The following is a 14,593-nucleotide window of genomic DNA, read 5'->3' as shown; positions in this document are numbered from 1 at the left end:
CTTTTTCTAGAAATAAGTTCCTTAAGGACAGAAAGTTCTTTTCCTTTTGATTTTGAATTCCCGGCTTACACATAATAAATGTTTAATAAAGACTTAGTGTACTGGAAGGATTGTAACCTTGAGATAAGGATGAGACCACAACAAAAAAGGAAGAGACCTTACATCATCCCATTTTCAAAAACACAGATCAACTTAACCCCAGAAAACCCCAGAACCTGTCTTTAATAATTTTATTTGAAACCAACAAGTTTTTGAAACAAAAAAAAAATGGTTTTTGCTGTTTTGTTTTTATTTTATTGATGGTTTCTTTTCTTTTTTTTTCACAATCATTTTCAGTTACCCTTTTTCAACTGGGAGTATCAACTTGCAACAACAACAATGGACAGAACCAATGGGTACAACATTCAGTGTGTGGATGGCATATACAACATTCCAAATCCATAATTCCCTACTTCTCTGGTGGAAAGAGGGTGCTTTGTTGCCTCATTTCTTCACTAGAGTGTTATTGTGAAAATATACCCCAATATCTAAAATAGATTTAGAAAGAATTTTATTAAGAGGAGAGTGATCATGAAAGGAAGTGTGACTCCTTCCCTTCTAGGCTCTGGAAAGTTTATATTATATAGAGTTTAGACAAAGATGCCTATACAGTAAGCCAAAACACAAGAATCTAAAACACAAGCTTGGATGGACCCATCATAAACCCTGGGTGTAGTAACCCAAAATAAGAATGCTTTGGGTAGAACCAAAGGAAACCCCAAATCCCTGGTAAGCATTTCCAGCATTCCTAAAGAGTTACAGGGATGGGGGACATTCTGTGTGTGGGCAAGCTTTAATCATATAAGGTTGGATTTAAACAATATAAAAGTTCTTCCAAACACTAGGATAAATCAATATAATAATTTTTCCTTCAAGAGTCATGATTGTCAAACGAGAACATTTAGCTTTTGTTTTGTTGTTGTTGTGACTAAAGTTATTCAGACCAAATATCAAAATGATGTAGGTTTCATTACTTTTCATCCAGATGCTAATATTTATATATCTGCCTCTAACACTAAGACAGAAGTAGATATGATACTTTCAGGTACTGCATTATACCATTGCTTTCCCATATTCCCTTATGTGCCCTACTAGATTATAAAACCATAAAAAGTAGCCCCTTGAGTAAAATGCCTTTTAAATGCATCACCTAACTTTCATTAGATTACATGGTTGAAGACCACCAGGCCTAGAGTCAAGAGGACCTGGATTCAAATATAGCCTCAGACACTTTCTAGCTGTTTGACCCTGGGGCAAGTCACTTAACCCTGATCTTGTCTCTTGTCTCTTTTCTATCATAAAATGGATACTAAGACAGAAGGAAAGGATTTTAAACTATTTCTGTCATTTGGTCATTTCAGTCATGTCCAACTCTTTTTGACCCCTTTTGAGGTTTCTTGGCAAAGATACTGGAGTTATTTGCCATTTTCTACTCCAGCTGATTTTATAACATGACTTTCCCAAGATCACAAGCTCGTAAGTGTCTGAGGCTAATTTAAATTCAAGAAAATGATTCTCCCTTACTCTAGGCTAGATACTGTGTCACTCACCTGCCCATAAGAATCGGTTACCTTCAAGTAATAGTTTAGCCACTAGGAGAGATGGAAAGTTTAAATGATAGAATTATTATGGCAAAACCATGAAGCAAATAATGATATTATATTATATAGCATGTGATTTCTTTGGTATAAGAAACTCCCTCTACCAATAAAGATTTGTACCTTTTCTGCATGATGAAGGCTTAGAGTTGCCTAGAACATGGAAAAATTAAGTGACTTGCAGTGTGGGTCAGAATTGGAGCTGCTACCCAGGTGTTTCTGGCTCCAAAGTTGTCCCTCTGATCCATTACTGCATGCTGCTTCTCATAAAATATTACACGTGAAGGAGAGGGGTATAAAACTGAGATATGAAATAGAAGATCATTGACCAAAGGAGCATCAGAGAAAGTTTCATGCTGGAGGTGGTTTGTGAGTTGTACCTTAAAGGATTAGTAAAAATTTATAGAGATCATTCAACCAGCATTAATTAAGCACTCCCCCAATTTATAGTTTGTGTGAAAAAGATGGGTTGCCAAGCCTATATGAGTAAAAACTTCAACAAATAAAGGGAGAAAGGTCTCCTGATATTGGAGTGCTCTGAATTGTAAAGTATCCAAGATTCAATAAAGGAGGCAGAGAAGAAATAGTCATACAGGTAGGAGAAGAACCAGGAGAGAACAGAGTCATGAGTCTAGAGAGAAGAAAATATCAAAAAGAAGAAAACAATCAAATGGGTCAAAGGCTATAGTACCAGTTTGAAGAAGGTCTTCTCAAGGAGGTTTACCACAAAATGGAGGATAAATATAGGACAAAAGTGGGAATGAATAGATCAGGTGAGTTTTTGTGGATGGAGGAGAGATGGGCTTGTTTACAGGAAATAGGAAAGGAGGCAGTAAACAGAGAGGTTGAAGACTAGTAAATGAATGAGGATGATAGAGGAGACAGTCTGATGGAGGAGATGGAATGGAACAGAATCACTTGTGCATGGAGAAAGGTTTGTCTTATCAGAAAGAAGGGCCACCTTTTCTTGTCAGATAGGATTAAAAGAGGACACAGTGGAGAAAGGAGCCCGAGTGATGTAAAATGAGAGGGAGAGGAAAAGAAGGAGTTCTTGGCAAATGGTCTCAAATTTTTTTTAGTGTAATATGATTCAAGGTTCTTAGCCAAGGGGGAGAAGGAGGAATTGTGAGAAGTTATGAAAAGGTTTGGAAAGGTGTAGCTAAGTAGCATAGAAGTTAAGAGTGCCAGGCCCAGAGACAGGAGGTCCTAGGTTCAAATTTGACCTCAGACACCTCCTAGCTGTGTGACCCTGGACAAGTCACTTAACTCCCATTGCCTAGTGTAATGGGGGAATATAACACACTTTCATCCTTCATACCCATTTTGCTGAAAAGCATTGGAGGGCAAAGGGGAATGTTGAAGTCCTGCAGATGGGACGTGCCCTGGGCTGGCCTTAAATGATCTGGGAGAGGATCTTTGATGCCTGTCCTCTACCCTATCCAATCACAGGAAGAGAAAGATTCCAGGGATAGGGGAGTACTAAGGAAATGTGAATTTCAGAGTCTATTCTATCTTTCAAGAATATGAGTTTCTGAAGAGAATGATGAAGTCCAGGAGAATAGCCAGGTGGCAAATGATGAGGTGGCTGTCCTGGGCCCCCACCCTCTTAGAGAAGATAACCACTTTAAGCCCTGGCCTGACTGGCAGGAAGGCTTAGATTTAGAGGAAAATGGCCAGGCAGAGCAGAGTTGAGGTGAAATGCATCATTTGGCATTCCTGTGAACTGCCTTACATTCCAATTTTAAAACCTTAACCTCTTGGTATAATGATGTGATGAATGTACATGTTTCAATTATTTATTCTTCTTTCAAAGCTCAGTGAGTATAAGAGTAGTTATTGCCACCTGTTTAAGCTTTTATTAATGCTCAAGTGCAGAAGCCTTTTGTGTTAAGCATTCCTTTTGTGTGTGCAGAATAAATTAGTAGTAGTAGTAGCAGCAATAGTAGGAGTAGTTACTAGTATCTATGTTATCCCTTATTCTCTCATTTTATCCTTACAACAACCTTGAAAATTGGGTAATAATATTATCCTCATTTTACAGAAGAGAAAACTAAGACAGAAAAGTACCATATTTAATATATTTTGTACAATGAGTATCTTCCTACTAAATATGAACAAAATCTGAGCTTTAAGTAATATTTCTCCTGAGTTTCTGGGCTAGAAGTGAGGAGATAAACAAGGGAGTCTGAACCTTCTTTTACATGGTTCAGGCTTCAACACACTCTGGACCATGTTTGGATCCTGAGCAGATGGAACCTTTACTTGATAGGGAAAGAGCCTTCCTTCACCCAAAAGAGGATCTAATTACTAAGTTTGTTTGAAAAAGATTTATATGATGGGTTTTTGCCTACTTTGAGATCTTTGCCTAGCTTGGAATCATTAAAGTAAAGGAGCTTTGCAATTTTCCAAAAGGAATATAGCCTACTGTCCTTGTTTTGTTTAATATTTGGTGCACTGTCTATCTGTACTCTGTTTGCAAATAGACATGCTGAAGTGCTACAAGTTATCCACACAAATGCATATGATAATCAGGACAATAAACATTCTTCATCTACTTGGTCTTGCCTATATCAAATCAAATTCCTATCAAAATATGGTCTGTGGTATTTCAGGGCTTGACGAAAACAGCATAATGTCATCCACAATGTCTCCACATTTGGAGAATCTCTTTATTCACATGAAATCCCTCTTCAATGTATATTCTGCACAGGGTCTTCCCCTTTCCAACTCATCAGCAGCCTTCTTTTCTGTATGAATTGAAATTTTTGAATCTGGCCTAATATCTATGGAAGTAAAGCGTAGGTGACTTCTCCAGAGTCACATAGACCATGAGTAGCAGAATCAGAATTTAGGGACAGCTAGGTGGCTCATTGGATAGAGAGTCCCTGCCCACCTAGAGATGGGACACTTCCCTCACTGGCCTCAGATGCTTCCTAGCAGTATGACCCTGGGCAAATCACTTACTCCCAATTGCCTAGCCCTTACCATTCTTCTGCCTTGGAACTAGAACTTAGTATCTATTCTAAGACAGAAGGTAAGGGTAAAAAAAAAATTTTTTTTAAAGCAATCAAGAATTTAAATCCAGAATCTCTGACTAATAATCCACTGCTTTTTTTTCCCCTCTCATTATACCATGCTGTCTCTTTTGGAAATGGAATATATTAACACACTGAAGCTAGAGCCTGCCCACAGAAGGGTGCCCTTCTCGAAGGGATGCTTTGGCTAAGGGAATCATTTACCTTGCTATCATTATAGGAGGCCTGGTTAAAGGAACTGAGCATATTTAGCCTGAGGAAGAGAAGACCTGGTTGGGAGGGGAACATGATGTACTAACATGTTGAATTAGGCCGGCTCACTGCAGTTTATACAAAGGAATGAAGGCAGTGTGGTAAGGGAACCTGACACTATATGCCACAGGAGAATCACTTGAAAGAACCAGTGATGTTCAGCCTCCAGGGAAAAAAGGCACAGAATCACACAAAATTAGTTTTGTTGATAATATCAGTCTTTGAATTTTTGAAGATCTCTCGGGTGCCTCTAATGACTAGTAGGAGCTCACAAGGGAGAGTTCAGGGCTCTCCAGCTTCAAAAGCTGACACTGATACCGTCACTATGGTAACTGTGTGTGACGTGAGCCTTTCAGGTAGGGTACTGAAGCATCACTTTAAGTCATCCTCTCCTCTCCTCTCCTCTCCTGAATATCCCTCTATCTTAAAGACTTCAAGTTCCACATCTGCCTTGACTTAAAGGGAGATAACATTAACACTCTCTCTATCCCTGGGACTTTACCTTATAGGCTAGCTTGGCTTAGCAAATGTCTCCTGTACTTTAATTATTTATTTGAAAATGGCACCCTTTAATTTTTTATCATTCTCTGTTCAGTCAATAAACACAAGAAAACAGCTCAGAGTGGTTGGCAAGTAAGTTTCATTATATATTCAATGGTTCAGAAAAGAAAGCATTTAGGAAAAGGAACAAAACTTCTAAATCCAGCTACCTCTCAAAAAGCCTACAAGAGAAACTAGAAACTGAATGATCAGTGGGTCCAAAGAGCTGTTCAAACCCCTACAAATACAAACCAATATGGAGAAGCCAATCATTTTGGTTTGCTTTAGGGAAGGTAGAGAAGAGGGTTAAGGAAGAGAGATGACCATTGAGGAAAACATGGTGAGCCTGAATCTGCACTCAATTGCTTTTGCAATGGACTCCAGCTACTGAGGTGACTGGTTCAACAATTTGAAGCTTAAAGGTTAAAATCTGGTCCATTCTGTCTCTAATATTCATTTATTTTTATGGTGACTACCCTGGTCCCTTCCCTCCCTGAAGACCATGCATGCTACATTTCACCCCTCCTCTCCAGGCTTCTCGGATACCTTTAAGGGGATTAGGAATATCTGGGGATGAAGAAGGCACAATATGGTTAAAAAGTCCCTGCTCTCAAGTAGTTTATAATCAAACAAGACAAATAAGGTAAAAACTCACCTATGTACTACTCAGAACTAAGTGACAAATTGCATATACATTTCCCTAATCAGATTTCAACCTTCCTTTCCAAACAAACTGCTTTCTTTCTCAATACAAATCCAACATTAGCCAATCTGGAATATTAATTTCTCCTCCAAATTTCCCATGTTTCACTGCCTCCCAACTTTAGTTTATTCCAGTGATGGCAAACATTTTAGAGATGGAGTGCCAGGCCTCACTCCACCCTACCCCCTAGACTGGGTGCTGTGCCAACCCCCACCCCAGACCAAGTGTTTACCCCAGATGGGGGAGGGAGGAAGCAATGTCATTAAGGGGATTATGAATATCTAGGGATGAAGAAGGCACAATATGGTTAAAAAGTCCCTGCTCTCAAGTAGTTTATAATCAAACAAGACAAATAAGATAAAACACCTATGTACTACACAGATGTAAGTGACAAATTGAATATAAATGGTTTAAATCCAGGACAAGAGAAGAGCAGCAATGAGGAATCATTTCCTACTGGAATAATTAGGGCAGACTTCTTGACCAAGGTAACACTGGAACTTAGCCTTAAAAGTCTGGAGAAGATTTTGCTAGATGAAAATTGGAGACGGAGAACATTCAAGGCAGAGAGAATAGCATAAACTAGTGATGACAAACCTATGGCATGGGTGCCAAAGATGGCATGTAGAGTGATCTCTGGGGGCACATAGGCCATCCTCCCCCAACTCCTCACCTGCCAGAGGGACTAGGGTGGAGCTGCTCCCCTCCCCATCTCCAACATGCCTGATGATATTTTTTCACATCTCCTGCCTCTCTGCCCAGCAGCCTAATGACAATGCTTCCTCCTTCCCCCATCTGGGGTAAGGGAGGAGTGGCACTTGGTCTGGGGGGGAGGGTGCTGGCACAGCACCCAGTCAAGGGGGTGGGGTATGGTGAGGCCTGGCACTCCATCTCTAAAATGTTTGCCATCACTGGAATAAACTAAAGTTGGGAGACAGTAAAACATGGGAAATTTGGAGAAGAGATTAATATTCCAGATTGGCTAATGTTGGATTTTATTGAGAAAGAATGCAGGATGTTTGGAAAGGAAGGTTGAGGTCTGATCAGGGAAAGCCTAAAAAGTCAGGGTAAATTTGGAGCTTTATTTAGCAAACAATGGGGAGCCTGGAAAGAATTTTGAGCAAAGGTATGACAATCAGAGCTATACCTTAGGCTAATCAGCTTTGTTATAGAAGCAGTTTACTGGAGAGAAGAGAGATTGCAGACAGAGAGCCCATTTAGAAGGTTATCACCTAGTCAGCAGTCTAGGTGAACAACAAAGTTCTGAATTAGGACTGTCAGTGGGATTGAAAGAGAAGGCAAAGAAATAAATTAGTGCTCAATTAAATTACTTAATGTATGCTCAGTCAATTAAATTACTGTTGATTAATTAACCAATTATACTTTTCCTGGATAATATTATGCTTTCCAATGAATATATTAAAGATCCCAGGAACCTTATTAATGCATTATTAGTGTCTAAACATTCTGGAAAGCAATTTGGAACTATCCTTCCAAATTATCAAACTGTGTGTGCTCTTGGATCCAGTGATACCACTACACTAGGTCTATGCTGCAAAGACATCAAAGAAAAGGACCAAAATGTACAAAAATATTCATAGCAGCTCTTTTCATGATGGTAAAGAATTATAAACCAAGAATGGGGCCTGAAAATCAGAGGATGGTTGAAGAAATGATGGTATATGAATGTGATAGAATATTATTGTGCAAGAAGACATAACAAAGAGAATTAAATTTCAGAGAAATTTGGAAAGATTTGTACAAACTAATGCAGAGTGAAGTGAACAGAACTAGGAAAACAATTTATGTAATAACAGTTTTATAAAGACTAACAACCACAAATGGCATAAGAACTCTAATCAATGCAATGGTCAATAGTGCCCAAAGGACTCATGCTGAAATCTGATATTGAAAAGAAAATGTTTTTACTGCTTTTATATTATTGATTGATTATGAATCAAGTGATCACATATGGTAAAAAGAGTTAGACCCAGTTATTACACTACCTGTATATAAGATATTAATTATAATAATATATCATTAACCATAATATTAAAATAATATAGTTTGGTGTGTGAGAATATTATAACAATTAACCAGATTAAGAGCTTCTGTTGGAGAAAAGTCATTATAGTGCCAAAAAACAGTCTCTTCCCTGAGGTGGCCAGGAAATGAGTGTTTATCTGCAAAGAACTTGGGGAAAAGTTAAGCTTACACCAGACTCTAGGGCACATAGAATGGACAAATATTGGTGAGTTTCTGTCAACTAATACCATAAGCAATGGTTTCCAAGCTTTTTGTAATGTACCCCTAATTTATTTTTAATGTCCCCCACCACTTTTCATTTAAAAAATACAAATAACTTTTCTAGTTGTTTTATTCAAATAGAACTTAGAATTTTTAGCAATTTTTATAGTGCAAAGAAATCTTAGACATGTAATAAAACTAATGCATAAAATAGCATACATGATCATCCCCCCTACATTCAATGTCATAGTTTAAGAGATGATGATACACACAGTAGATAGAGTACTGTAAAAGTGAAATTTGGGAGATGCCATCTAAAAGTATATATATTTTCTATGGACACGTGGAAATTATCAAACTGCATTTCCCATGGTCCAACGGGTTTCCGTTTCCGGTTCTTTGGGCGTGGGGACGCCTATGTCTCCACGCAGAGAACAGTTTAAAATCTCCTGGGTTCGGGGGGAGTGGCCTCTTGGCCAGCAGACTCAGGAAGAGACAGGAGACAATAATGGCGAGGGCGGCAGTTTTGAATTCTTACAATCGCGTGGTCTAATGATTTTATCTATCAGCATGGCTTTAATTAAAATACTAATATATATATTTTGCTCAGCCTTTATTATTTTTAATCTTTATAGTACTTAGGCCTGAAGGCCTCACACACTTATACTTGTTGAATGACCCTGGGCAAGTCACTTAACCCTGTTTGCCTTAGTTCCTTATCTGTAAAATGACCTGGAGAAATAAACAGCAAACTACTCCAGTAGCTTTGCCTAGAAAATTCCAAATGGGATCAAAAAAAGTTGAACACAATTGAAACAACTGAAAAATAACAAAGATATTTAAAGGTGGAAGGGTCCTCCATCCCAGCCCCACTCTTTAGAGATGAGAAAATAGAGTCCTATGAAACACATAGAGAGGAAGAAGCAGAGATAGGATTTCATCTGAGGTTCTGTAACTAAATCCACAACTCTTTCTACCCCATCATTCTGTCTGGTAAAGGAAATAAAGGTGACTCAGTGGATAGAGAGCCAGGCCTAGAGAGGAGTTCTGGGTTCAAATCTGGCCTCTGAAACTTCCTAGCTATGTAACCCTGGGCAAGTCACACAACCCCAATTGCCTCCCCTTTACTGCTCTTCTGACTTAAAATCAACAGCAGAAGATAAAGGTTTAAAAAAAGAGAGAGAGAAATAATGAAAACATAATTACAGTGGGCAGACAATACATGGGAGTGCCCTATGCACCTGGAAAAGCATGACGTTATCTCCTCACCTGATATCCAGCATCCCTGCCTAACTCTGGGAAACTCCTTCAACTCACTGGGGCAGAGAAGAGTGTTTGTGGTCACTTACAGACCAGGAGAACTATCTGAACACAATTATAAAACACTTTTCACACAAATAAAGTCAAATCTGAACAACTGGAAAAATATTAATTGTTCATAGATAGGCCAAGCCAATAGAATAAAAGTGACAATTCTGTCCAAATTAATTTACTTATACAGTGCCATACCCATCAAATTATCTCCAAAAAATTATTTTATGGATCTAGAAAAAATAATAACAAAATTCATCTGGAAAAAAGAAAATGTCAAGATTATCAAGGGAATTAATGGGGGGAGAGGGAGTAAAACACGAAGGAAAGTGGTTAGCAGTATCATATCTCAAACTAATACAAAGCAGTAATCATCAAAACAATCTGGAACTGGCCAAGAAATAGAGTAGTGAATCAGTGGACTATATTGGATACATAATACATACTAGTAAATGACCATAGTAGTCTAGAGTTGATAAATGCAAAAGATCTAAGCTTTGGGGACAAGAACTCACTGACAAAAATTACTGAGTAAAACTAGAAAGAAGTTTGGCAGAAACTAGATATTGACCAATAAATATCTCACACAATATATTGAGATAAAGTCAAAATGGCTATATGATTTAGACATAAAGGGTGATACATCAGCAAATTAGAGGAGTATGGAATATCTTACCTATCAGATTTATGAATAACAGAAGAATTTATGGCCAAATAAGAGACAGAATATATTATAGGAAATAAAATGGATAGTGTTGATTACATCATATTAAAAAGGGTTTGCACAAACTAAATCAATGTGGTCAAGATTAGAAGGAAAGTAGGAAACTGGAAAACATTTTTATGACAAGTTTCTATGATAAAGGTTTCATTTCTCAAAGAAGTAAAGACCAAAGTCAAATTTATAAGAATATATGTCATTCCCCAATCTTTAAATGGTCAAAAGATATGAACTGGCAGTTTTCAGAAGAAATCCAAGTTATCTATAGTCATGAACAAATGCTCTAAATCAGTATTGATTAGAGAAATGCACATTAAAATAAAGCTGATGTGATGGTTAGATTAAGTCTGTACTGCCCATCTTTAGATTTAATCACCAAAGGTGAGAACACCTCCAATTTTAGAGGTCAATGACCCACGTCTGTTGGAATGAGTGACGAATGAGAATCAACTGACTGCCCCCTAGGCAGTCCTATGAGAAGCATCTATTGTGATTGGACACTGCAAACTAGGAGGAGGCACAGGAAGTGACTCATAAGTGACCCCTTTAAAAAGAGCTCCTTAGTCAGCTGGGGCCGGTCTTCTGGTGAAGAGGGCTGCTGGTGAAGGATCTTTCCTGGTTCGTGGAGGAGTGCTGGCTGGAATGCTGAAACCTTGGTGAGACTGCTTTCAATATCTTCTTTAGAAGTCCACATGGTGAGTTTAAAGACTGAATCTTCTTGAACTTCTCTTAAGGAACTTCCCTTTAATAGACCCTGTGAATGAAGCTTTACTTCTGGCCCTCTGACTCTCAGCTGAGGGTTAATTAGATCTACCTGGATTAATTAGAGGATCATAGTAATTTACTTACTGTGTTAGATTCTTATTTTCTTATTTCCTCTCTCTCTTCTCAATTGTAAATAAACTTCCATAAAAGTCAGTTTTGACTTGAGATTATTCTTAATTGAGAATTGATAATTGTTCAATCCTCTGGCAACCAATCTTAAATATATTTACCCAAAAACCCCTTTTTCCCCCTTACACTGAGGTATCACCTCACATCTATCATGTTAGCTAATGTGAGAGAAAAGAAAAATGACAAATGTTTGAGGGCATGTGGAAAAATAGGGACACTAATGTTTTGTTGATGGAGTTGTGAACTAATCCAGTCATTCTAGAGAACCACTTGGAACAATGCCCAAAGGCCATAAAATTGTGCATATACCTTTTGACTAACCATACTACTACAAGTCTGTACCCCAAAGAGATCAAAGAAAAAGGAAGAAGACCTATATGTACAAAAATATTTAAAGTAGTTCTTTTTATGGAGGCAAAGAATTGTAAATTGAGGAGATGCCTGAATAAGTTGTGATATGTAATTATGATTAAATATTATTGTCCTATAAAAAATGACAAATATGATGATCTCAGAATACCCTGGGAAGACTTACATGAACTAAGGCAAAGTGAAATGAGCAGAACCAAGAAAACTTTGTACACAAACAGTATTGTACAATGTTCAAGTGTGAATGATTTAACAATTCTCAGCAATACAATGATCCAAGACAATTCCAAAGGACATATGATGAAAAATCCTATCCACTTTCCTGAGAAAAAACTGATGGAGTCTGATCGCAAATTGAAGCATACTTTTTAAACTTTCCTTATTATTCTTGGGTTTGAGAGGTCTATTTTCTTTTGCAACATGTCTAATATGGAAACGTTTTTGTGCCTTCTCAAAGAATGGGGAAAGGAGAGTGAGAGAATATGGAACTCAATTTTTTAAATGAATATTAAACATTTTTTCAAATAATTGAGAAAAACAAAATTAAATTAAATGTAAAAAATAAAATAAATTCCATTTTAAGAGGCACCCCTCTACAGCCATCTGCATTCTCCTGAACTTCTCCATCCTGCCTCAAGCTAGGTACCTCCTCACTAACTCCACAACTTTAAGTTATTTGTGTATTATATTACCTGTTAGAAAAGAGGAAGTTTCTTGGTAAGGATTGTCTTTTGCCCTTTTTTTAATCCCCAGAAATTAGCATTAGCCAGGCACTCAATAAATGATTACTGACTGAGTGATAGCTTCCCTTTACCTATGAAATATGGAAAAGGGGTGTATTAACTGCTACTAGGGACTACATAATTATGGTTCCCTGGTAGATTAGCTGAGTTGTTTGTTTTGGCTAGGGAGAAAATGTTGGGTGCAGGGAGAAAGGCTGCAGCCTACCTTTAATGCAGATGTTCTTAAACTTTTCTTTCACCATCCCCTTTAGCAACCTGGTGAAGTCCATGCACCCCTTCTGAGAATAATGTTTTCAAATACATACAATAAAATAGTTTTACAAAGGAAACGAATTATATGAAATTGTAGTTATCAAGGCTTTTTTTTTTTTTTTTTTAAGGTCAAGGACATTTCGTAATTATCTTCAGGAACTTAGCCAAGAAAAAGAAATACTATATATAGTACTATGACTAACAGCAATCAACGGATCAAGCGAGGAGTTTCTTCTGAGGATGAGAGGGATGTGTGTTTAGTAAGCAATAGGGAAGCAATCAGTAGTCAGGGTGCAACTGAAGATTAATGAAAGAGAAGAGATGATAATAAGGGACAATCTGCGCAGAGGAGTTTGCCTGGAGAAGGGATATCACTTGGAATCAGTAATAGTTTAAATCCTATCTCAGACACTTAACTGGCTGTGCTAAACTAGCAAGTCATTTAATCTTTCAGCTTTAGTTTCCTGATATGTAAAATGGATATAAAAATAGCACCTACAACATAAAGTTGTTGCAAGTACCAAATGAGATATTCCCATATCACTTTCTAAACCTTGAAGTACTATATAAATTATAATCATTTTTTAAAAATGCTCCAAGACACCAACTTAAATACTCTTGCTTTAAAGTGTAAATAAAACCTGAAGACAACCTGACCCCAAAAAAATCTCCTTCACAAATTCCAGTGACTTCTAGTGGTGACTTAAAGAAGGGACAGGATTAACCCAAAGACAAACTAATGATTTAATTATATCCACCTCTATCGACACTTTGCTGGCATGTTTTCTATGCGTATTGGGCAGTAGGGGGACAAACGGGAGGAAAGGTGTTGTATGGGAATTCTTATAAGTAATAGAAGAAAGGGCTTAAACGTCGTTTATTTTATTAATACAAACCCCTTTCAAGGATTTACTCCCACCTTCAATAATGCATAAACAAAAACGTTCAAAGGAATAACATCATATTACTATCACTGCGCCCCTGAGAGCCTTCCATTCGACCCTCGGTCACATATTAAAATAAAAAATAGTTAAGCTTCTTTTTCTAAAAAAAAAAAAAAAAAAAAAAAAAAAAAAAAGTCATCGTTTTTTTCGAACGAAATGAAATTCAATGCAGAAAAAGGGTTCATTTGTTGTACAGGATTGTGTCTCTGCTCCATTCTGTCCTATGAGAAGGGACCCGAAGCCCAGAGGAAGGCGGAGCCTCTGCTGCACTTCCCACCGCCCCCTCCTGGGCCACTTTCTGTTCTCAACGAGGTCCGCTCATACCCTATATAAGTGTGTTATAGGCGGGAACTTGATAGTTCTTTTCAGGTCGTTTCCTTGTGTTCGTTAGTCATGTCTGGTCGTGGCAAAGGCGGGAAGGGACTTGGTAAAGGCGGTGCCAAGCGGCATCGGAAGGTACTTCGGGACAACATCCAGGGTATTACCAAGCCTGCTATCCGCCGTCTGGCTCGGCGTGGGGGTGTGAAGCGAATTTCGGGGCTCATCTACGAGGAGACTCGCGGAGTCCTGAAAGTGTTTCTGGAGAACGTGATCCGGGACGCCGTCACTTACACCGAGCACGCCAAGAGAAAGACCGTCACGGCCATGGACGTGGTCTACGCTCTCAAGCGCCAGGGCCGCACTCTGTACGGTTTTGGCGGCTAAACTTCTCCCTGTAGCGCGCATTGCCCGCGCCTGCTCTCCAAAGGCCCTTTTCAGGGCCACCCACGTTCTCACTTGAAAGAGCTGTGTTTTTTTTTGGTTCTACGGTAGGTTGTAAGTGTCTTCAGTTGAGAATCGGGCTCAGAAAGGAGATCCTGGGTTCAAATGTGGCCTCACTATCTAGTTTTGTAACACTGGGCAAGTCACTTGGTCTCCTGCTTAGCCTTTTCTATTTTACCTTGG

The 14,593-nt window shown here is 38.3% G+C and overlaps 1 protein-coding gene across 1 annotated transcript in view; it reads left to right on the top strand.

Annotated features, from left to right (window-relative positions):
• Window positions 1-14,390, top strand: part of LOC123246331 — a 28,256-nt gene extending 13,866 nt beyond the window's left edge. Inside the window, exons 2-3 of the mRNA XM_044675242.1 lie at window positions 13,845-13,960; window positions 14,018-14,390. Of these exons, the coding sequence (XP_044531177.1) occupies window positions 13,845-13,960; window positions 14,018-14,353 (452 nt within the window). The 3' untranslated portion in view covers window positions 14,354-14,390. The remainder of the gene's footprint in view (window positions 1-13,844; window positions 13,961-14,017) is intronic.
• Window positions 14,391-14,593: the final 203 nt, after the last annotated feature.

This window comes from Gracilinanus agilis, chromosome 4 (assembly GCF_016433145.1).
Source record: "Gracilinanus agilis isolate LMUSP501 chromosome 4, AgileGrace, whole genome shotgun sequence".
NCBI lineage: Eukaryota > Metazoa > Chordata > Mammalia > Didelphimorphia > Didelphidae > Gracilinanus > Gracilinanus agilis.
Note: the sequence above shows the minus strand (reverse complement) of the source record. Positions and strands in the feature narration are given on the sequence as shown.